Raw genomic sequence first — 22,059 nt, 5'->3', positions numbered from 1 at the left:
CAGGCTGCAGAGTAAACCCTGAGCTATTTGCAATTCAGTGTCGCTGTGCTTTGAAAGAGATGGAGCTTTTGTAATCTCTTTTTATTGTGACTAAAAGGACAATGTGTAATGTACATAAGTATTTCAGATAATGCTGTTTACTGGAATCAGAATTATATCCTTGTACGGCAAAGTCTTGGAGTAACAGGTACGGACCCATGTTTAGAATGTGTGTCTGTCTGTTGGTAAATGATACACCTTATTGTACACCAGTTTTCTTAAGGCATCAGGAACTGGAGTCAGGTGCAATTATTATGGAGCAGTAGATGGAAAGCTGTTTTGGTTCCCAGAAATTCAAATGAAAAATAAGTCCACATCATGAAGAATGAATAAATGTGTGTAGGGAGAAAAGCATTTGTCAAACTACTAGGTTGTTCCAGATAGGTGTTAGATTGGATGCAATAGATGTTTTCCTTTTTAATTCCGCTGTGTTTTCAGATCATGCTAATTCTTTTCTTATTTTGCTCATTTTGCATTTTTCATCCCTTTTCCTCCTTTCCCTTATGTTTTAATCCTACCCCATTTTTTCACATGACAGGAAAAAGCCAGATCACATCAGGTACCAACCAGCTTCTTTTATACCTTCCCAATGTTTCCTTGGCACGCAAAAAGCTCTTCATTAACCCTGCATTTAATTTTGATTACTTGCAATGGATGTGTAAGTGACTCAGTCTAAGAAAATAACAGAAGGATTCTGCCTGGGATGCCAGTATACCGGCTCAACTCCTTTAAAAAATTTAGGAAGATTGAGCTAGTTTTTAGCTAAAAAAGGAATTAAAGCCAAGTTTCTGCATTCAAACTTCTAAGTACACAAGATCAATGCCTTGTCTTTTCCCAGTTGAAGTTGATGAGATTTCTTTTACTTATTAGCTGCATTGGGAATAGACATGTACTTTTAAATGTTGTGCATTCCTAATTACTCTGTTTTAATTGTGTGCAGCTAGCAACTAGAGGGAAAAACTGTTTCTGAGAATCAAAAAGCACAATTCATTGTTTTATATAAAATGCAAATTTTTAATTTCTTTTCAGTATTACTCTCAGTTCTCAGAACCTGTTTTTTTTTTTTTTCTATAGATTTTGTATTGTTTCCTATTTAATAAATACAATTTTGAATTGTGTAGGTATAAATGATGGAAAACATTCAGTTTCTAAACAGGAACAACTATATTTAACTACTACAAAGTGAGACAGTGTAAACTACTTCAGTGTTGCCAAGAGTGTTTTCTCCTTCACCATGCTTCTCTCTTGCTTTTGACAGAATGACATTTAAGGAAACTTTGGCAATAATCAGTACTTACTGCACATATATTGCCAGAAGATTTATTAAATTATTCTTAGAACCTGATAGATGTGGATTACCCTGTAGCAGCACATTCAGTACAGAGATTGTACCCCAGAAGTTCCTGACTGATGCTGGTGTAGACCCCTAGCAGTCTGTTTGCTACAGTGAAGTGTAGAATTTTTTATAGTGTTTGGTTAATGAGGAATAACTCCAAGTTTTTGGCCTGAATAAAACTGCTGTGGTACTGACACCTTGGAGGGCAGCCTGACACTTTCACCTTGTTAAGTAAAAAATGAAATGTATTAACTCTACTTCTAAAGTGTGATCTACAAGTTATCCTACATTCTAAATTGTTGATCTCATTCAGTAAAAGTTAATTTTAGAAAAGCATCAAAACCTGTACCCTTTTTGGCTGGACTGAAAAATTTTTTTCAACAGATTTAATTTCTCTACTAGGAAAAAAAGGGACTGAAATACTTTCAAAACTTCTAGACTAGATTTTAAAGATTGCACAAATTTGTGTTACAATTTGTGTGTTCACTTATGTCCAACTGATGAGATTAGGGCTTGTTTACTAGAGTAACTCATGAAATATTTAGCTGTAGAACAAATGAAGCATTGCATTAATGAAGTCAATTGCACTTCCTAAGGCTCTTCTTAGGGATTTGCTCCATTGATTGTTGTCTTGGGGCAAGGCTGCTTTTTTTTTCCCTTTACCACTGCCTTTATCACTTAGGCACTGCTTTTCATGTTGTTCTGTTTTGTTACATTCAAAGAAAGCACATGAAAAAAGACATTAATTTATTTCCTTTTTAAGTCTGCTTTTTTGTTGAGTTTCCTGTATGAATATTAGCAATAACCTGCCTTATATTTGGGGCACACTTACTTCATCTGTAAATAGATAGTAAAGATGATACCTTTTCAATAGCAGTGACTAAAACTACTGCTGTTAATGAATTGAAAAAATCAAGGATGACAGAAGATACTGTTGCTTTTAAAGCTAAATATATCTGCACAACATTTCAAAAGATTGTTAAAAGGTAGAATCTCATCTGTCTATGAAACACTAATCTTTCTAACAAATACTAGATTTTCTGTTTTGGATCTAACATTTTGTGTATGTATTAATTTTTTTTAACAGTCTTTGTGCACTTCTTTCCATGAATTGCTTGTGGTGGTTGAATAAATACATGGGGCGCTCTTGTTACTAATTGTAGTAAACTGTAGCTTGAAGCTCAACAGCCTGTAGGCAATAACAAGATCTGTTGCAACACTATTTTGTGTACTGTTACCATTCAAACTAACTGGCAGTGCAGGAAAAAGTGATGTGTGGTAAAAGTGGGGCATTGGAGATAATTGAGGAAGAATGCTGTGGTAAACACAGATTTGCATTTTAAGCCTTAACAAAACAAGGTGTAAATTTCACTGAATAGTTTCTTATGTTCTCTTCATTTTTGTTAGTGAAAATGAAACTGTGATATTTGGTTAGCTTTTACTTTGGCCATCCCAGAAGAGCTAGAGAGGCATGGTTATATCTACTGGGTTGTCTTTTTTTCATACAGTGGTCTGATAAAACATCATTGTTAGAGATCTGAGGTAATTTGTTCCAAAATATGAGTGATTTTTCTGTTCTCTGAGATGTTCACTGTCTGAACAGTGAGTTTGACAAGGAAGGATACAGTTCAGAGGCGTTTTTAAGCAGTATATTATCATTTTGATTTTACAGGATGCCTTCGTTAAATCTTTTATTTTATACTTTTCTTCAATGCTGAGGCTTAAGTTAGGATCCTACTTAAAAGGTTTTCATTGGTTTTTTTTTAGTTTTTATTTCAGGATCAAAAATTTTAAGACATGCCCTGTGTAGTTAGATATTAAACCTGCATGGGATAGCAACACCAAAGTCATTTCAGTGCCTTAGTAAGTTTATTCTATTCCCAAAAATATTTCAGGATTTGTTTACATGGGTTTAAATATTTTTGTTATTCAAACTATCTGAATTGTGTTATCAAACAACTACTTAAAATTGTAACTTGCTGCTAAAATATGGAAGGAAATGTTCTTTGAAATGAAAATATTTTGTGTGATAGCTTGACTAATGTTGTCATAACATGAATGTGTTTGTTTAGGACTCAAATTATTTGAACCTTGCTTTCTTTTCTGTTTTGTCTCTGCTTTCCCTTTTTTTGTTATTCTCATTAAATATTTGCCAAAACTGACTGCAGCATTACTTTAGTGAATTCTTTTATGCAGTCTCTTTGTAGACTGTATGTTAGCACATCTCAGTCAAATAAGCACTGTAAAATCACTTACGTATTCTCTGGATGTCTCTTCATTTGAATAGGCGCTGGTTCTCAATACAAAATAACCAACTTGTGTACCAGAAGAAATTTAAGGTAGGAATTGAAAACTGCCTTGGGATAGTTTGGGATTTGGGTGATGATTTTCCTGACTGATTGTGGAAACTGCTGATGTGGCATCCCGTGTGATCTTCAATGACCTACTGCTTTTTGCTAAATTAAATTTCTAAATTTTTCCCTTTGTAAAATGAGACTAATAGCTACACTGACATTCTGAGATTCCTGTGCAGTGATTGTAAGCACATACTTTATTTGCTGTGGGTTTTGTAACCTAGTTAGAGCTTTAAAAGTTGTTGGTCCCAAAAGGCTTCTGCTCACTTGCTGGCAGTTAAATATTCCATGCTGTTCTCTGAGCAGTTGTGTTTAACTCTTTCAGGACTTGCTCCCTCCAGTTACTTACTGGTTCACACACCAAATTCAGCAATTGGGGAAAAAAAGCACAAAAGCTTGTGTTACAAAGCAGTCAAGGGCTGCTATATTCATGTATTTAGTATTGAAAATTCACAGTAGTTCAGCAGTATCTGTCTTGTTGCTGGTGGGAAGTGCAGCATTTATGTTAAATATTTATGTTAAAGCAGCACGTACAGCTCTGCACCAGCCATAGAAGCCTTTTCAGTCAGGTTTTGGGCCCCTGCTCCTTTGTTTCCTGTTCTAGAATCTGCCTTTGCACCAAGGAGCTGTAGCCGTTAGAAAAGAACGGAGATTGTATGGAGACAGTGGGGGGAAAAAAGAGGAAGGAGCTTATGGGAATTAATTCCTCTTCACTGCAAACAGACTGGGATCAGAGGTTGTTCCTTGTTATCTGATGCGATCAAATCAAGGGGCTTAATTTCTGTGGTTGAGTTTGTGTGAGCATGTTTGGTTGGGCATTTTGTGTTTGTGAATTCTTGTTGCTCTGTTTTTTTAACTGCACCTTTAAAATGCTGATAGTTTAGAATGGAATTCTTATGAATTGAATCAAATTTTCAAAATCACTGCATTCATCTTCTGGGTTCTTTTTTTTAGTTGACACTTAAAATACTACTGATTTAAGTATAACTTCTGTGATTTAATTGTGAGTTAATTGCATTTCTTAAAATATCTTTGTAGTTTGAATACTGTTGTTTAAATTTAAGGTGTTGATTATTCAGTAGATTGGATTGTAGGTAAAAAGAAATTCTCCAAAGTTTGGAAAATTAAATTTTTATTGAATATAACTTAAGCATTAAAATATATCTAAATGTATCCCATTAAGTATCTCCAAATCCACAGAGTTCAAATTTTATTTTTGGAGGAAAAAATTAGTGTGACCAGGCAAATAGAATTCAATTATTAATAATTCAGGATTGAATTATTTTCTTACTATCAGGTATATTATTTTTGCTCTGTGACTTTTTTGTTGATGTTTGTCTTTTAGGATAATCCCACAGTAGTTGTTGAAGACCTGCGGCTCTGCACGGTTAAGCACTGCGAAGACATAGAAAGACGTTTCTGTTTTGAGGTGGTTTCTCCAACAAAGTAAGGAGAAGTGATGGAGTATGTTTATTTAAAAATAAAAATCATTGCATGTAGTTGTTTTAAAATGTAAGATTGACATTTCTCTTGGGATAGATCAAAACAGGAAAAGTATCTGAGAAATTCTGTTCTCTGAAATTTTGGCTGAGATTAAGTGATGCTGTGAGAATTGTCCCTGGTATTTAGTTTACTTTTGGCATTAAAATAAACATGCATTCTTGTGCATGTTGCATAAATGGCTTGTGGTGCAGAGCTCTGCTGTGGCTTAGTAGTAGCTGATAGTATCAGCTGCTTAGTAATGTAGAAAATAGGTCTCAGTTTCTCCACATTTCTGCTTGGTGCGATGAGAGAGAAACTCATAAATAAGCTGTTATCTCAGTCATGTTAAATTATACTTCAGAATGCACTAAATGAAACTACCAAATAAAATTATTTTTCAGCTCCAGCAGTGCATTTGGCATCGTGCCACAGCAAGGGCAGGACATGAATTCATCGTTAGTGGTTTTGAGCTGTGACCTTATTTAAGTTTTTGATACAAGGTCAACTTGTTTTTAGGTTTGAAGATTATCTGCGGTGTCTACTCCTTCTTACATTTTTCTTCTGAGTAGATTGCTGTCAATCCTGATGTTTGCATTCCCAACTGTGGTTCAATATAACGTGTGTTTTGCTCTTGGTTGCCTGTGCTTTTTCAACCCATAATTGTTGGAACAGTTTTATACTTCATGACCTATTTCTTTTACTGTTGATGAGAAAAGTAGTTCATTCTTTGTCAGAGAGCTTTAAAATTACTCTCTCTTGATCTCAGTGAATGAAAGTGTGTTTTCAAGGACTGATACCTGTGTCTTGTGTCACGGGGGTAAAATACATTTGAGGATATAAAAAAAGAAAAAAATTTGAATAAGAAAAAGAATAGGAAGCTAAGCCATTGTCAGTATTTTTGGAAGAGTCATTTCTTTATCTATTAGCATTACCTGCAAATAATTTTGAAATAAAGAGTTTGCAGCTTGCGGGGCTCAGGAGCTTTGTTATCTGAAAATAAATATGTTTATTAGATGATGCCTACTAAACAGTACACTTGTGATAGCAAGAAACTTGCTCCACAGAAACAGACCCCTGAGCAATGTGTAGTTGGGTGTCAGCTGCTTGGCCACTGTCTCTGAGTACTTTATGCTTTGTCACAGGAGCTGCATGCTTCAGGCTGACTCGGAAAAGCTGCGGCAGGCGTGGATTAAGGCTGTTCAGACCAGTATTGCCACAGCGTATAGAGAGAAAGGGGATGAATCTGAGGTAAGCTTAAAAATCCACCAAACAACAATCCCCAATCCCCTTTTAGCTCCTGAAAATTTTAGATATGTAAAACCTCTTTTAATGAGAGGGAAGGAAAAAACCAATCCATTGGTTGTCTTCCAGTGGAAATGCAATGAAATTTTGAAGGCTGTGAATTGTATTTAGTCTGTCTTTCACTTCATCAGGTTAATATTACTATGGCCTATGGTTTTTTGAGATTTTTATGTAGTTTGTTTAAAAATCATAGGGTATTATTATATTCAGTTTTATATATCTTCTGAAAACCTAAACTTTTTTTTTAGTTCAGTTGCTTTCCTTGGCCTTGCCAGAGGAGACTTGGATTTTAGTGCACAGTCAGTATCTGTAGGACTTCAATTTCTTTAGTTTAGCATGTCTCTCTTAATTAGTTTGTTTGTGTCTTTTCTCTTTTAGAAACAGGAAAAGAAATCATCCCCTTCTACTGGGAGCCTAGAATCTGGGAGTGAGACAAAAGAGAAGTTGTTGAAAGGAGAGAGTGCCCTGCAGCGAGTGCAGTGTATCCCTGGTAATGCTGCCTGCTGTGACTGTGGTTTGGCAGATCCTCGCTGGGCCAGTATCAACCTGGGAATCACACTATGCATCGAGTGCTCTGGGATACACAGGTTGGGGAGCTCCTCACAACTGCATTTGATTTGTGCATTGGCTTAATTAGGAAGGGTGGTGTTTGCCCCTTCAAAGGTATATTGAAAGAATATTAGAGACCCTTGTTTGTAAATAGAACTAAGGTAGCTGCTCTATTTGCATAAATTAATGGTAAATCTGTCTAACATGTAGTTACAGGTTGATGTTTTTTTCCATGTTGTTTAGGAGCTTGGGAGTCCACTTTTCAAAAGTAAGATCTTTAACGTTGGATTCATGGGAACCTGAACTCCTAAAGGTATAATTTTTTTTAAACAGGTTTCTATTTGGTGCTTTGATTGTTGTTCTAAAGCCTCTGCAGCAGAAAGCTCAATGCAGGAAACACGTTAGTACCCTGTGTATGTCTTGCAGTTTTGAGCAGAAAATGTTTATAGTTATGTGTTGGTTAACTTGAATTCACACTTCCTTATACTCCATAGTAATTTGTGCTACAAACTTGCAACTCAGAACAGCTTACAACACTTTCAGGTTCCCAAGTGCACACTGAGTAACAAGTTTCATCTGATACATTCAACATATAAAAAGGCAAATCTGTTTACAAACCAATAATGTCTTTCAGTAGGCTGAAAATTTTGGAAGTGATATATCAGCCTAAAGCATGATCATACTCCATAATTTGAATGTCAGCTCTTAACAGTGAGATGCTTCTGGCCTCTCAGAGAAGACTCATTCTCTTGTGTGCTATTTATGTGCCAAATTTCTAGCTTGAACCATGGTTATAAAAATCATGTGACTCTGAAATCCTGAAATATGAACTCGTGCATGGATGCATGTGTACAACTGGGTAATGCACGCAAAGCATTTGCTTCCAGCTGTGATGTTCTGGCACTTAGGAATTGTTCTCTATTCTGCACAAACAGAAGAAAATGTGCTTTGTGGTTAAATAATTTTTTTGTCAATGTGTTCATTCTGAGAAAACAACCAACCCAACCCCTCATGCCCACTCGAAAAAGAAAAATAGTTGTACCTCTTGTATTATTCACATAAATACCAGAACTAAGTATTCTACCTTGTATTAGAAACAAGAAGTGTATTTATTGCAATATTTAAATTCTCTTGTAAGTAGGCTTTTGTCTTTGTTCTTTTTCTATAGTTGTATCAGATTATGGTTTAGCAAAAATGTCCATTGGTAAGGTGGAAGACAGGTGATTGAATTGCCTCTTGCTGATGGGGCAAGAGAAGCTCCTGGCAAAGGTGGTGGAAAAGCACCTTTGTTAATGAGGCCTGCAGGTCATTCTGATTGTTGTTTTTTCAAGCACTTTAAATGTGACTATATTTTGGTTTTGTCATCTTACTCAGAATTTGGTCTCTCTATTCACTGATTGTTTCATTATTATCATATAAACCCATGCTTATTTCTGCAAGTGTACTTTTACCAGTGAAAACACTAAGTTGTAAATATAGGCTAAGTGAGGTTAAAAACAACTGAATAGATAGATAAAGCTTTTTGCAACTATGTTTGAATTTATTTATTTTGCTTTATAGCTTATGTGTGAATTGGGAAATGATGTTATAAATAGAATATATGAAGCGAAGTTGGAAAAAATGGGAGTAAAGAAGCCACAATCTGGAAGTCAAAGGTAGTATTTTACCAGCAGAGCCTGTTGCTTCCTTCAGCCTCCACCTGTAAAAGATACTGCCACTTAACTGTTTTATACTCCTTTAGTGTACTCATTTCCATGTATTACCAGTATGTCTTGCTTTCTCCCTTTTCTCACTCTCTCTTTATTGGGTATTCCTTCTGTTGGCCCATTTCTGCTTCTCCTGCTTGTTCCTTTTGTGATCTCACTCCCTCCTTTTGATGACAGCTCTAGAGCATCATTGTGGATATGTGGATTTTTGTTTCCTCCCTGCTGGGTACCAGTTCAGCCAGCTGTACTTGGTGTGTGAGTGCTCCTGGAAGGAGCCTGTGGCTGTTTCTTTTGTTTACAGTGACTTTTGTTCTCTGATCCTCAGAATGTTCTCATCTTCCAACCTATTTTGTAAAGGAGCTCTGCTGCTTAACAGCAGCCTTCAAATCATTGTACTGCTGTCTTCTGTTTCTCTGATGCTAATCTGTGTGTGAAGGTAGATTGCCAATGTTTTGTGCTGCTGTATAGGATGTCTCTTAAAACTTGCTTTTTCACTGCCTTTCCAGTTCTGTGCTGCTTGCTGCCCAGCAGTTTTATAGTGTAGAAAACTGTGTTTTATGAAGTGTTGGCAGTTTGGAGACAGTGATGATAATATAAACAAAGTAGGAAATTTGCTAGATATTCCTTCTGGTGATAACTGCTTTTCAGCAGTTTCAATGCAATAATTACAGCCCCTTTTATCAGTTTGGCACAACTGCTGCTGTGACTTAAGCTGATAACCTCAGGTTACAAGGAAAAATACTTCAGTATGTGATGTAGAACTGTGTCTATCTGGGGCTTGTTATTGTTTTCTTGTATAATCTTAATGTTCCCATAACAAAGGTTGCAATTTAGATTTACATAAGAAACTAAATATATGTTTATTACTCGGTTATTAACAATGTAAACACATATAAAGTTTAATGCCGGTTTAATGCTTATTTATTCCACATACCACTTTCCAAAGTCTCTGTCTGAAAGTAAATACATGTTTGTGAACTTAACATTATTACTTTCTTTTGAGCCTTATGCAAAATTTAATCAAGAATCCAGAAAGTGGCAATGTGTTTTGCATCTTTCTGAAAATGTGCTCTGTGTCTTATGTGCAATGCCAAGCTACAATTTTGATACTGACTTTAGTACAAAATAGACATTCTTTTAATACATGAAAATACTAAAATATTAGTTTACTAACTCCAGGGATTTTCTATATGACAGGCAGGAGAAGGAAGCATACATCAGAGCAAAATATGTGGAAAGAAAGTTTGTAGAGAAGCAAGCTTCATCAGTACCTCTGCCTGAGCCTGGAACAAAAGTTTTGCCTCCAAGTCAGGAAGAGAAAAGGCACAGCGGCCCTGAAAAATCTCTTTTGGCAGGGGAACAAGGTGCAGCATCCCCAAAAGGTACTTAAACACTTCTCTCCTTAGCTGTATTACCCATCTTCTTTTTGAGGTAACATATTTTTATATTAATTGACTTCTGCCTTGTGCAGAGAATTGGGAATCTGTTTTTAGTGGTTGTAGCTTAGTGTAGAGTGTAGGGGAGAAAAGACTTCTTCAGAGATGTGCATTTTTACATGGGGAAGGATTTGGAATGGGGATGCTTATAATTCAGAATCACATTAACCACCTTCTTTCCTCCTATTTTCATCCTTCTTGATTTTTCCAATAACGTTCTTTCCTGCCCTGTCCCTTCCTTACTGCCTGCTTTGTGCTTTGCTAACCTGCATGTCCCAGCGGTTGCTGTAAGTAGCGACGAGGCGAGGCGGGAGTCTCTGTTCTGTCCTGATGAACTTGATTCACTCTTCTCCTACTTTGATACCTCTTCAAAACTCCGTAGTAGTAAGTACTACAGCTGTAGCGTGTTCAGTATTTGCGCTAGTGATCCATTGTGTGTTGTGGCCATCTCCCTGCTTCAATCTATTGTCTCCAGGCTGCGGCATTGCTTAGTATTTTCATGAAATAATTTAAGCTTTTTTACTTATCCTGATTTTTTTTCATTTCTACTTATCTTTGACATTTATTACTGTTATCATTGTAAATGTTATGATTACAAAATATGACTTCATATTCTTCTATGGATGCATTAACAATACTGAACAAGAACAAGCCGTTTTTTGAAAGTTGTGTTCAGGACCAAGTATAAGAGCTTGCTTTATTATCATGGTATCTGTGAGGAGCAGGTAGCTTCAGCTCTGCATAGTAATTGCAGTTTCTCTCCCAAACAGTCCGAAGCAGTGACAGTGGGATCCAGCCGAGCACTGATGACAGCAGAGAACACCTTGCCTCTACTATATCAGCCAACAGTTTATATGAGCCAGGTGTGTTAGGCTTTGCACTTTAAGATGAAAATTTTATCACTTGGCAGCATTTTTTGTAAAAGAAGATTAATCCTTGGTGATATAATTCATGTCTGCTATCCTCATTGAAATGCCTTTAGCAACGGTAAAATTTGCCTGAGTGATCTTTCCTTTGGGCTTGCTACCAAAAATGACATTTAATCCTTCTAATTGAGGTCAAAGAACTATGTTTTTTTCCAGTCAGATGAGACTGATCCCAAAACATAGATTTTTTTATTTTTTTTTGCAGATAGAGAAATGCTGCATTCGAGAAAGACATCCTTTTATAAATAAATAAATCTTCAGAGATAAAATTCTTCTTGAGTTATAGATAATAGGCTTTTATGTGTTATTTATGCATTCTTGCTTAATTTTTCTGTTTCTTATTTATGTGGAATTGACCAAGTCTTTAAACATCATTTCCTCAATTCAGAAGATCTTTAAGTTGATGAATGAAAGTATTTGCTAATTTTAGCATGCTGTTCAGACAGATATATTGAGTATGGCTTCTCAAAATTTCAAAAAAAGTTATTTATAAAGCAGACTTATTCTTCTACATCAAAGCACTGTTTTAAGGTATGTTTAAAATTCAGTAGTTCACAGGTGTTATTGTAGGCAGGCAGCATCTGGCTTGCATCTTTTTTGATTATGTTGTTGAACTATTTATGGTACTGTAACTCACAAAAGCTTTTGTGTAACAACATCTTTATCTCCCGGACTTCACTCCATGTAACCATTATTGAGATGAAGAGAAAGATTATGCTTTACTCCAAAAGATTATAGCCACAGCAAGTAATTGGAAAATGACAGTGGTATTTATTAACAAAAATTAGGTCAGAACAGTATTAGCCTCATACTCAGGTGTTGCAGATAAATGTATATTTGTATGACTACATCTCTGCAGAAAATTAGTTTTATTCATATCTTGCAGTTTATAGTAAAACACACTCCAAACCTTAAACAATTTCTTAGAAATTACATGGAATATGTAGGTTGAAGTATATACACACGTGCCAGTAATGTGGAGAGAATGTTTTTTGTGCAGTAAATAGTTCTGTGAAAAGACTGTGCCTGAGTGCTGGAGCTAAAGGCATTTGTGAATTGCCCTTGCAGAATGGGGCAACAATACATAGCATTCTGCAAAAGCTGAGCTGCCTATTGCCAGGGAAATGATGTTTTGATCAGAATTCCGAGAGTTACCTTGTAAGCAAGAATTAGGTAAGCATTTTTTTTTTTCATTTTAGAAGGAGACAAGCAAGAGTCTCCAGTGTTCTGTGACTCCAAGCAGCCTAGTCCAGGATTGCGGTTGTATCGAGCTGCCTTTGAGAAAAATCTTCCCCACATGGCAGAAGCATTGGCTCATGGAGCTGAAGTAAACTGGGTCAATGTGGAAGAAAACAAAGCAACACCACTCATTCAGGCAGTGCGAGGGGTATGTGATATACAGCACTAGTGATGGGGGAGGAGAACAAGGGAAATAATGATATTTCTGTGTCACTTTTCCTTTGAGCTGCTTGCTTCCCTAATGAATGATAATGTGGTGCTAAAGCTGTGTTTACAGTGCTCTTTCAGTGTTGTTTCTGAAATATTTTTTCCTGTTAATGCTTTGTTAAGAATTCGATGTCCTAGTAGAGTTTAAAGTTGATATGGAAGCAACTCCCTTTTGTTTCCTTTGCTGGATTGCTCAGTGGTGAGAAGGCAGAAGAGGTTTGGTTTGATTCTAGAGATCTGGTGCTGAGTTGTTTCTTTGTTTTGATTCTGTAGGGTTCGTTGGTTACTTGTGAATTTTTGCTGCAGAATGGGGCCAATGTGAACATCCGAGACATGAAAGGAAGGGGGCCCCTGCACCATGCCACAGTTCTAGGACACACTGGGTAACTCACTGCTCCACAATTTGTACATGGCCATCCTTTACTATAGTTGTTCATGTGAAGCTTCTTCATTGCCGCAGATATTCTGATATTTTAATACTAATTCAAGTGATGCAAGTTTTTCTTAAGCTTTGGTTGTGAGAGAGGAAATAATATTTTGATTTAGCAGTCTCATCCACTAGTAAAACATACGTATTTTCTAATGTGGATTAAATAAATGGTTTGCTTACTACTCTGTTAACATGTTTGAGATAAGCTGCACTATTTTGATATATGTGACTTTTGGTGATTTAAGCTAAACACATTGTATCTAGCTTGACTTTATTAGCTATTTATTAGCTATTTTTTTTCTAAACAGGCAAGTGTGCTTATTCCTAAAACGAGGAGCAAACCAACATGCCACTGATGAAGATGGGAAAGATCCATTGAGTATAGCAGTGGAAGCTGCAAATGCAGATATTGTAACGCTGTAAGTTGTACATTCTGTTTTCTGACTAGGTAATTTTGCTCTTCTGTTTCAAGTTAAAAATACAAGAAATGTCAAAATTCCTTTTCATGAAAACGGGGGAGCAAAAAAAAAAAATAAAAATACTCTATTGGTAGATGACCTCTTTGGTGTGAGATTCAGGAGAGCATTGTAGGTCTTGCATTTTACTTTTTTTTGTGCTTGAAAGATGACATTGTTCCTTTTGTTTTCTGAATGGCAGGTTGCGTTTGGCAAGGATGAATGAAGAAATGCGTGAATCAGAAGGACTTTATGGGCAGCCAGGTCAATACTCTACTAATAACCACACTGAAATGCAGTATAAGAAGTGTATACAGGAATTTATCAGTTTACAATTAGATTCTTAGTGTCTGAGGGAAATTTAAGATTGCTTCATACAATAATGTTTTTTTTATAAACCAGCACATTCTAAAGCTTCATTGAAATTCAGTGGTTTGACTTTGTCAGAGTACTTAGGGAACCTAAAAGGAGACTTAAAGAGCATCATTATAGCAGTGTGTTAGTACAGCCATGACCACCCTATTTTGCTGGTAATTGTCCACAGTTTCTCCTATTGCTGTTCCATTGACATTTGTGTAATGTTAGGGTTTACCTGACATTATGTAGTAGCAGCTTTCTGACTCAGCTTTCTCAGAGACAGTTAAAGTGTTCATCTTATTCCAGGACACCATTCTCCTTCCTGTGGAATGGTCTGCTTTTTCTGTTTTTTTAAGAAAAAATGCTTGCACACCAGTGTAAAAAGTGTACATCAAATATTGCAAACTGACTCCAGACAGAAGTAGGAAAGTATTATTTCCTTAAATTTTATTTTTAAATATTTTTATTTGTTAAGATACTAATAAGGAACAAAACAGTCATTCTTAAGTATGTATTTTTGTATGCATAGTTTCTTTCTGTTTGGTTAAAAAGTAAATAGAAGCTGGCAGATATTTGAGCCAACTCCACCAAGAAAGTAACAAATTATATTTAATGCATATGTGCAACTTAATTCTCAGGCACTCAGCCCTAATTTACACCATGTTCTGATGTGATATTTGCTTCCATAGGGAGGTAATTTAATATCATGCAAATACCAATAATAAAGGCGCACTTGATTGTGAAGTTAGGCAATTAAAAACACCCTGCTGTTCCTGGCAGAAGTGAAAGGTGAACCTTACTTTTCAGGTTGAGTGCTGAGTACTCTCAGTTCACTCCTGTAAAGCCCTTGTGTGTTTTGGTTGATGAGGATTGGGCAGGGGGGATGTTGCCAGACTGGAGCAGTAGAATCTAGAGACTGCAGTTGATGCAATCTGATTCAGATGCTTTACAGCTGGTAAGGTGAGATTGACAGTGAAGAGTAGATTTGCCACTACAGGCATAGCTTGCCCAAAATCAGGGAAGGCTTTCATTAGAGTAACTTGTGAAATTAATGTGACAAGCTGTAACACAGAATCCCAGCTAGGAGAAATTACTGTATCTTTGGATAACGCAGCTTTGCCCCCTTCACTCTGTTACTCGTTGAAGTCTCTTTTAAAAGGGAGTCAATATTTGAGTGTTTTGAATGTTTGTGTCTCCTGTAGAAGGGTTATTTCAGTGTAAGCACAAAACCTGTCTGCTGCCTGAGATGTCACACCTTGCTGTGGTTTTAAGGAATGCAGGTCTTTTTCACTGCATATACATGTTAAATTATCTGCCCTGCCCTTAGTTTAGAACTCCAGTGTTCCAAAATTATCATTCTAGAAGAAAATAAGGATTTTCAAGACAATTGTATATTTGCTGGTAGCTATGTGAGGGTAAATATCATTATATGAGTTTGCTGTCATCAGAGTGAAGCCAACTAACTACTTCTCAGCTCTAGCAGTGCAGCTGATAAACAATTGCTCATGTAGCTAATGGCATCAAAAATTATCATTTAAATATATATGGCTGGTTTGAGCTACTGAGACAATTAATATATTGCTTTGCAAGGTATAGTTGGTCTTCCAAAATATTCCTGGAACAGGAACTAGCTGAAACCAGCTTTAAGAGGTTATTTCTGGTGGTAGAAGCCATATGCACCCTAGTACTGTTTCTGTATAATACTTGAGTGCTCATCTCCTGGTGCTACAGTACGTATTGCTAACTCTTTGATATTAGCATTGCTACTTTTTCTTCCTACTTTTTCTTGAATGTATGATGTGTGCCTTTTGAGTTACTCTGGTGTTAAATGGTAAAGCAGTGTTACAGTATTTTTGTACATAGAATCTGCACTTTAGGGAAAACATTGCTTGGAAAGGGAACTTCCAGAATTCAGTTTTAATGTAGAATTTTAAAATAATGGTAAGGTTTACAGTATTAAGCATTTTAATGCAACATAATGCAAATTAAAGGGGCACTTTATTTTAGTCTATTTTTGTATGTAATATTTTTGTTATGTAATAGAGACAAAGCCAGAGCCACTATGTATCTTGCAAAAATAGCTTTTATTTTCTTTCAAGTTAATTTGAAAGAACCAAGTGTGGCAACTTGAACTGCTGTTCACCAATGGTACCCACTTATATATTAAAAGCATAATTGCTTTCATTAAAAGCCTAATTCTTCTTTTGCCCTTCATAGCTGTTCTTTTGGTGAATGTTGCAGCTCTGTTCTGTGCTTGTCTTCCAGAGCAAGCAGTTCTCACAAGCTGTTACAATAAAACCTGTCCTGTGCCTGATTCATCACTAGAACACAGAATCACTGAAAGGCTTGGGTTGAAAGGGACCTTAAAGATCATCTAGTTCCCTGCCGTGGGCAGGGGCACCATCCTTGAAATTAAATCTGAAAACCAAAAGGGAATTTCTCTAGAACTGACTTTTCCTACTAGAGCAGTATTGAATGTATTCATCTTTTATAGTCTAGAAATAATTGTGTTACTGCCCTATTAAATATTTCTGTAAGGTCAGTTATTATTTATGAAAATGTTTTTAAAAGAATGGAGTCTCATCTCTAAAAGAACAATAATTTTTACTTTGGAAATGTGCATTAAAAAATTGAAAAACAAAACAATGTAACTTTTCCCAGTAGTCCAAACTTTTAAGGACAAAAACATTCTTTTCTTCCACAGTCATGTTAGAAAAAAAAAAAATCTTCATATTCAACGTACATGATGAGAGAGATTTTGAGTTGATTTCTTTGTCATGCTATTAATCAAACTGTCAGCAAGAAACAGTAGTGCTGGGATCTTGTGTCCTGTGTGGCCATCTGTGTTGGAAAGACTCTAAAATTTGGATGGCTGCATAGGTCCTGACCCAACCCAATGTCTGATGCATTTAATTCCTTTTGAGGACAAAAGGGTATGGTTAGTGTTTTAAAACAGAACTTGAACTCAAGGCCCAAAATGCTACAACATGAAAGAATGAGTGAAAAAATGTCCATTTTAAAGTGGCAAAAGAATGACTTGACAATGACTCAAGAAGTAATTGCTCCTGAATGTTTTCCTGTGTAGACAGGGAGGGGGAGGAACACATTTTGAAATATGTTCTAGTAGTAGGGTTGGGTTTAAGCACAAAGGGTGAAGATTTAAAAAAAAAAAAAAAGAAATTTATAGAACAATTATCATTGTTCTTATAGATCAAACTGAAAAACATAATCAAAGATGTAGATGAAATGAATGTAGAAATTTTATTTTTGCTGAAGTAATAGACCCAAATAACTTATGAACAATAATTTATCCACTTAAGATTGCTTTTTTAAATATATATTAATTGCTTGCTGATTGTTTCTTGGATTGTTTCATGGAGAATTCTGTTTGGCTGTAAGAATTCTGATCTCTGTTTCCAAGTAAATCTTTATTTATGCCATAATTCTTTTTTTCTGTAGAGAGTCCTGGTTTGCAGTTCCTTGCAAAAACAAGGACTTTATTCTTTAACAGCTAATAAATATTTTGTTTTTCTTTTTAAGTTGCTTTTAAGTGCTTTAACTTTTCCTTTCTAACTCTGAACTTTCCTCTATGTGGCTGCCTGTGAGGTACTATTTCAGGTATAGTTTGGCTTTGTTTAATTTGCTTCTACAGAACATGCATGCGAGTAACCAGTCCCTCAGAGCTCACATCAGCATCACTCCATCTAGAAGCAGTTTTCATACATGAATAAGTGTTTGATACACAGTAATTGATAGCACAATAGTAGGGTATTTGTGCAGTGGTGGGTGATGTTGACTATTACAAATGTTTAAAACTGTTTCCTTTTCCTTTTCTACCTAGGAGATGAAATTTATCAGGACATTTTTCGTGACTTTTCTCAAATGGCATCAAATAATCCAGAGAAGTTAAACCGCTTCCAGCAGTCAGATTCCCAGAAGTCTTAAGTATCAAGAAGGAAAAGAACCTGAAGCTTATAGTGCAAGTCTTTTTTTACTTTAACAGAATGAATTGTATGCATTTTGTTAGATAGTTTGGATAAAATGACCACTCCAATATAGCTTTAGATTGTGGTGGCTGGGGAAGTGTATGAGTTGGTTTATGTTCTACAGTACATATACCTCAGCAGCTGAAGATGTTTCAAAGCCCTGAGTACCTGCTAGCTCAGTGTACAGCAGCCCCAGTTACAGGCCCAGCGTTTGCAGCTCACACTCGGGGGTGGCAGAGCTCTGACTGCAGGATGGGCACAGCAGCTTTGCTACCCAGTGTCGTCCACTGTCATCTGGCCCCCTGTTGCCATAAAGAATGTGCCTCTGACAAGAAGGTCTGGGTTGCATTTTCTGGGACTGTTGGGAAGGGAAATTGGGTAATGATTTACTGAGTTGTCCTTCCATTTGTGGGACTGCAACTCAACAGATTCTCTTGTTCCTACACTGACTCTGGTTAGAGGTAGGCTGTTCATAACAGATGTGATCACTTCTGCTCTTTTGCCAGCTTTCACAGTGGAAGCTCTAGCACCAGGCTGGCCTTTGTGCTGGTGACTGCAGGTCAGTCACAAAGGGATGTATCCTGGGGACCAAATTCCTAAGAGCAGTCTATTATCCTTTTTTTTTCTTTTCCTCTTAAATTAAGCTTTCAGTGCAGCAAGTATCCTTCTAAATGAGCATGTGGAACCTTTCCTGAAAAATAAACTTGATCCTTTTGGACATGATGTGGGGTTTGTTTGTAGTATTTTGACATGAAAACTTGAAATTTGAGACATGAAAGTAAGTACTGAGCCAATGAAGTTTGTGTAGAATAGTTGTACAAAGGCTACATCTACTTTTTGCTGTTCTCACTACTAGCCCTAAGCTCAGTATAAAAGCCTCATGTCTTGCAGCCACTCTAAATTTAGGGCAATCAATCTTTTCTGTTGGGAAGCAGTAGCCCTTGTATAATTTGCAATGATGTGTATGTTTATGTGTTGTCTAAGGTGAGCACAAGAAAAACAAATTTCAGTGCACATTTTTGTAAAGTAATGAATGAGCACAGTCTCCAGTTGTATTGGAGGGCAGCAGGGCAGCAAGACAATTTGCTTTGTTCACTCTGCCCTTGTGCATGTATAAATGGTGTCGCTAGATATATGCTTATATATCAGGTTATTTATACCTAGATAATAATCCTCTTAAACCCCAAACCAGCAGATGCAATTCTTTATCCTCTATCTGTCTATGGGGACAACTTCAGCAGAGCTTTTAGGTGACATAGTATCAATGTGAGTTTTCAGTAATCCTAATAACTGTGGCATTATGTTAAGCTGCTGTTTAAGTGTATTTAGAAAATGGATTCAGTTTTCTCCATGGAAAGATAAGCAAAACTTGGATAAAACAAATTGAAATCTGTAAACTATGGTAAAGTTAAACTTTCTGGCATGTTAAGTTTAAAGAAGGTGTTTCAAACATTTATAATTTTGCATCAAATGTCTAATAATGTATCAAATCTGCATATTATTATTGCTACAGAATTAGTAGTGTTGTAGAATTGTCCAATGGATTTTATTTCCAAGCAGAAGAATCTTACAGGACAGTTCTTGCTTTGTATGTGGTCTAATTATGGTAGGAAAAGCAGATGCTGCCCATTTAAAGTGTGCATTTAGTCTGAATAATAAGAAACTTAAGCATATCACCTGTAAGCAGTAATTTTTAGTTAAGCTGATTTTTAAATAGCTACCTATGAAATTATAATATACTTCCTAATCAGCAGTATTTACCAGAAAATGGGTGTTTTAGTAGATCTTAGAGAAAGTAAGATTCCTGGTGTCCAGATGGAACAATATAAGATATGACTACATAATATACACCTTAGACATAGGGTTTTCTAAATGTTTCTCTTTCCCATCTTGGCTGGAAGGCAGTGTGTAGTGGGGTTGGCTGGAATGTAAAGCTGCCTAAAGCTTAACGGCATAATTGCTGTCTCAGTCCAGGTTGCTGGAAAAAAGGTTTGAGAGACTTATTCCAAATCTCCACTGGTGATTTCCTCCCTGGCCACAAAATCTCTGTGACAAATTTTGCAGGATGACTTCTTTAGACTAAAAAATTCTTCCCTGTAGCTCTATGTGTGCATGTTGCATTGCTGACTCTCATCTGTCTGGTAAACAGTATCAGTCTGTCTGTGCTAAAGGATGAGTGACACCTGATTGATTGACAGGTGGTGTGACTTGTCAGGAGTGCTGGAGTTTTAATGGCATAGAGAGTACGTGTGTCGCTTGGGATCCTCAGCCTTGTTCCCCTGTCCTTTCAGTTATGATAGGATGTCCAATATAAACTGCACTCAGTTAAAGCCTTTTTCAGGTCAGGTGCAATGGTAACATGTTGCTTACCAGCAGAAATGAATGTACCGCTAAGTTTAATGGCTCAGTCTCACCAGGCTCTGTTACAAGGTGAATCTAAGTGGAATAGTAGACAGTAAGGTTCCATTGTGGGTTAACATCTTGTGCTTTATACCAAGCAATGGAAAAGTTCAAGTCCATTTCATGTTTCTCTGTAGGTATGAAATAGAGTAGTGAGGGACAAAGCAGAAGATTCCTATCACATTTTAAAACCATCTTTCATGAGGATATTTAGTAATTTTCTATATTAGATAGCCTATTGAAGGATAGTATAATATCTTTCCTATTTATATGTGTTCCAAAAGTCTCTTTGAATGACAAATTTTGAGGAACTCAACTTAGATTCTAATGAGTCTTGATTTCAGAGGTGTAATTTGTCCGTTGCATGTTGATTAAAATAGTGTCTGATGGCTCATTAGTGGTATCAATTGTTTAGAGTGTTCATAAGGTTTTATATTAGTGTCAGTACAGTGCATATAAACTTAAATTTCTGAATTATCATACTGAATCATGCCACTGCCTGTGTTAGACAGTTGGAATTTGTTCACATGAATTTGGGTGAAGGTGGTAGATTGTGAAAGCAAGGAAATACCTCTACCAACAGCCCACATTGCAGTCAGATGGATGTGTGTTCCAGGTGCTCATTAGTACATTGTGGACTTCAGCCTCTCTGCCCATTAGGACCTGATCCAGGAAGTCACTGATACCAGTGGAAGTCTTTAAACTCATTTTGGAGGTTTTAGATTTACCATTCATGGCTTTTAATGTTAGAGTGCTAAAGGATCCTGTATTAATACTGCATTTTTCACTCTGTGGGGTTTTATATTTTACTTGTTTGTATACTAAGCTGAAATAGTTTCAGAAAATGCAACCAGACCTTCCAGCTGCTGTCAGAAAATCCCTATACAAGAGGAAGTTTCTCCTGTTCTGCGTTACGACGTCAGTACACATGTGTTGTCCAAATTACTAGGTCTCCTGGATAGAGCATAAACTTTGTAGCACTAAATTATAAAGGTGAGAACTAGAACAACCGGAGAATTGATGTCATGTTCCCACGACTTTGGTGCTTCTCTGCAGCCATCTGTTTTAAATTGTGGATGTTACCTCTGCTGCTTCATCTTGAGAATCTCAAATAACAGAGTTGCTATAAAATGATCCTTTGATGAAACTGCAAATAATAATATGTAAGTACAAAGGACGTGGTATTTTTACACTGTCAAAAGGACTGAGCTGATTATTTTGATTCTTCAATACACAAAGCATTTTGAGAATCAATTTTTCAGGCTACAATCTCTGCCCCATTCATTATGGACACTTTTTCCCAGGTTAGAGTTTATGGCTTGTGCAGTCTGACAGCCAACATGCCTTGCTCCTGCGCTTACACAAAGGCACAGTTTTAAAACAGGGACAACTCTGGAAAGGCACTGCTGGGGAAAAGGATGAGTGTACCACTTTGGTATATACCTTTTCATATGCTTGCTTTATCTTTCTGCAAACAGTATTTTCTTGTTTCTCTTCCCATGGAAGGACATGATAGAGGAGGAAAAATTCCATTCACTTTTCTGTTAGGAGCCTAAGTTTTCCATATTTTGACAGTAATCGCCAAGAAATCATCGTTTCCTCAAGCAGAGACGTTAATCTCTCCGAAATAATGAACTTTTTTTTTTCTCCACGCGTTCCTCTGTACTCGGTGTTTTTTAAGCATTCCAGCAGTAAAATGTAAAAAAACCTTTCCCCCCCCTTAAGCTGTAACTGTACAGACTGTATACCCCGCCCACCTTCGCGTTATGTACGTCTGTAGACTTTGTATCTAAAACTTGAGTGTAGTTTCTGTAGTGTGTCATTGTGCGGGGGTGGCCCCGCTCTGCAGCCGTGG

General features: G+C 36.6%; 1 protein-coding gene across 2 annotated transcripts in view; it reads left to right on the top strand.

The window, feature by feature from the left end:
• The window catches only part of ACAP2 (ArfGAP with coiled-coil, ankyrin repeat and PH domains 2), a 63,674-nt gene extending 41,660 nt beyond the window's left edge, over nucleotides 1–22,014 (top strand). The window contains exons 11-23 of one of the 2 annotated variants that reach the window (XM_056498847.1): nucleotides 3,663–3,714; nucleotides 5,075–5,175; nucleotides 6,354–6,459; nucleotides 6,892–7,100; nucleotides 7,306–7,375; nucleotides 8,623–8,717; nucleotides 9,966–10,150; nucleotides 10,975–11,067; nucleotides 12,330–12,517; nucleotides 12,850–12,959; nucleotides 13,315–13,425; nucleotides 13,664–13,725; nucleotides 17,660–22,014. In XM_056498847.1, the coding sequence (XP_056354822.1) occupies nucleotides 3,663–3,714; nucleotides 5,075–5,175; nucleotides 6,354–6,459; nucleotides 6,892–7,100; nucleotides 7,306–7,375; nucleotides 8,623–8,717; nucleotides 9,966–10,150; nucleotides 10,975–11,067; nucleotides 12,330–12,517; nucleotides 12,850–12,959; nucleotides 13,315–13,425; nucleotides 13,664–13,725; nucleotides 17,660–17,763 (1,486 nt within the window). In that variant the 3' untranslated portion in view covers nucleotides 17,764–22,014. The remainder of the gene's footprint in view (nucleotides 1–3,662; nucleotides 3,715–5,074; nucleotides 5,176–6,353; nucleotides 6,460–6,891; nucleotides 7,101–7,305; nucleotides 7,376–8,622; nucleotides 8,718–9,965; nucleotides 10,151–10,974; nucleotides 11,068–12,329; nucleotides 12,518–12,849; nucleotides 12,960–13,314; nucleotides 13,426–13,663; nucleotides 13,726–17,659) is intronic. The other variant, XM_056498848.1, reaches the window with a different exon arrangement.
• The last annotated feature ends 45 nt before the right edge of the window (nucleotides 22,015–22,059 follow it).

The sequence above is a fragment of the Oenanthe melanoleuca genome, chromosome 9 (genome assembly GCF_029582105.1).
Source record: "Oenanthe melanoleuca isolate GR-GAL-2019-014 chromosome 9, OMel1.0, whole genome shotgun sequence".
NCBI classification, from domain to species: domain Eukaryota; kingdom Metazoa; phylum Chordata; class Aves; order Passeriformes; family Muscicapidae; genus Oenanthe; species Oenanthe melanoleuca.
The sequence above is the reverse complement of the archived record's forward strand: the minus strand, read 5'-3'. Positions and strand labels throughout refer to the sequence as shown.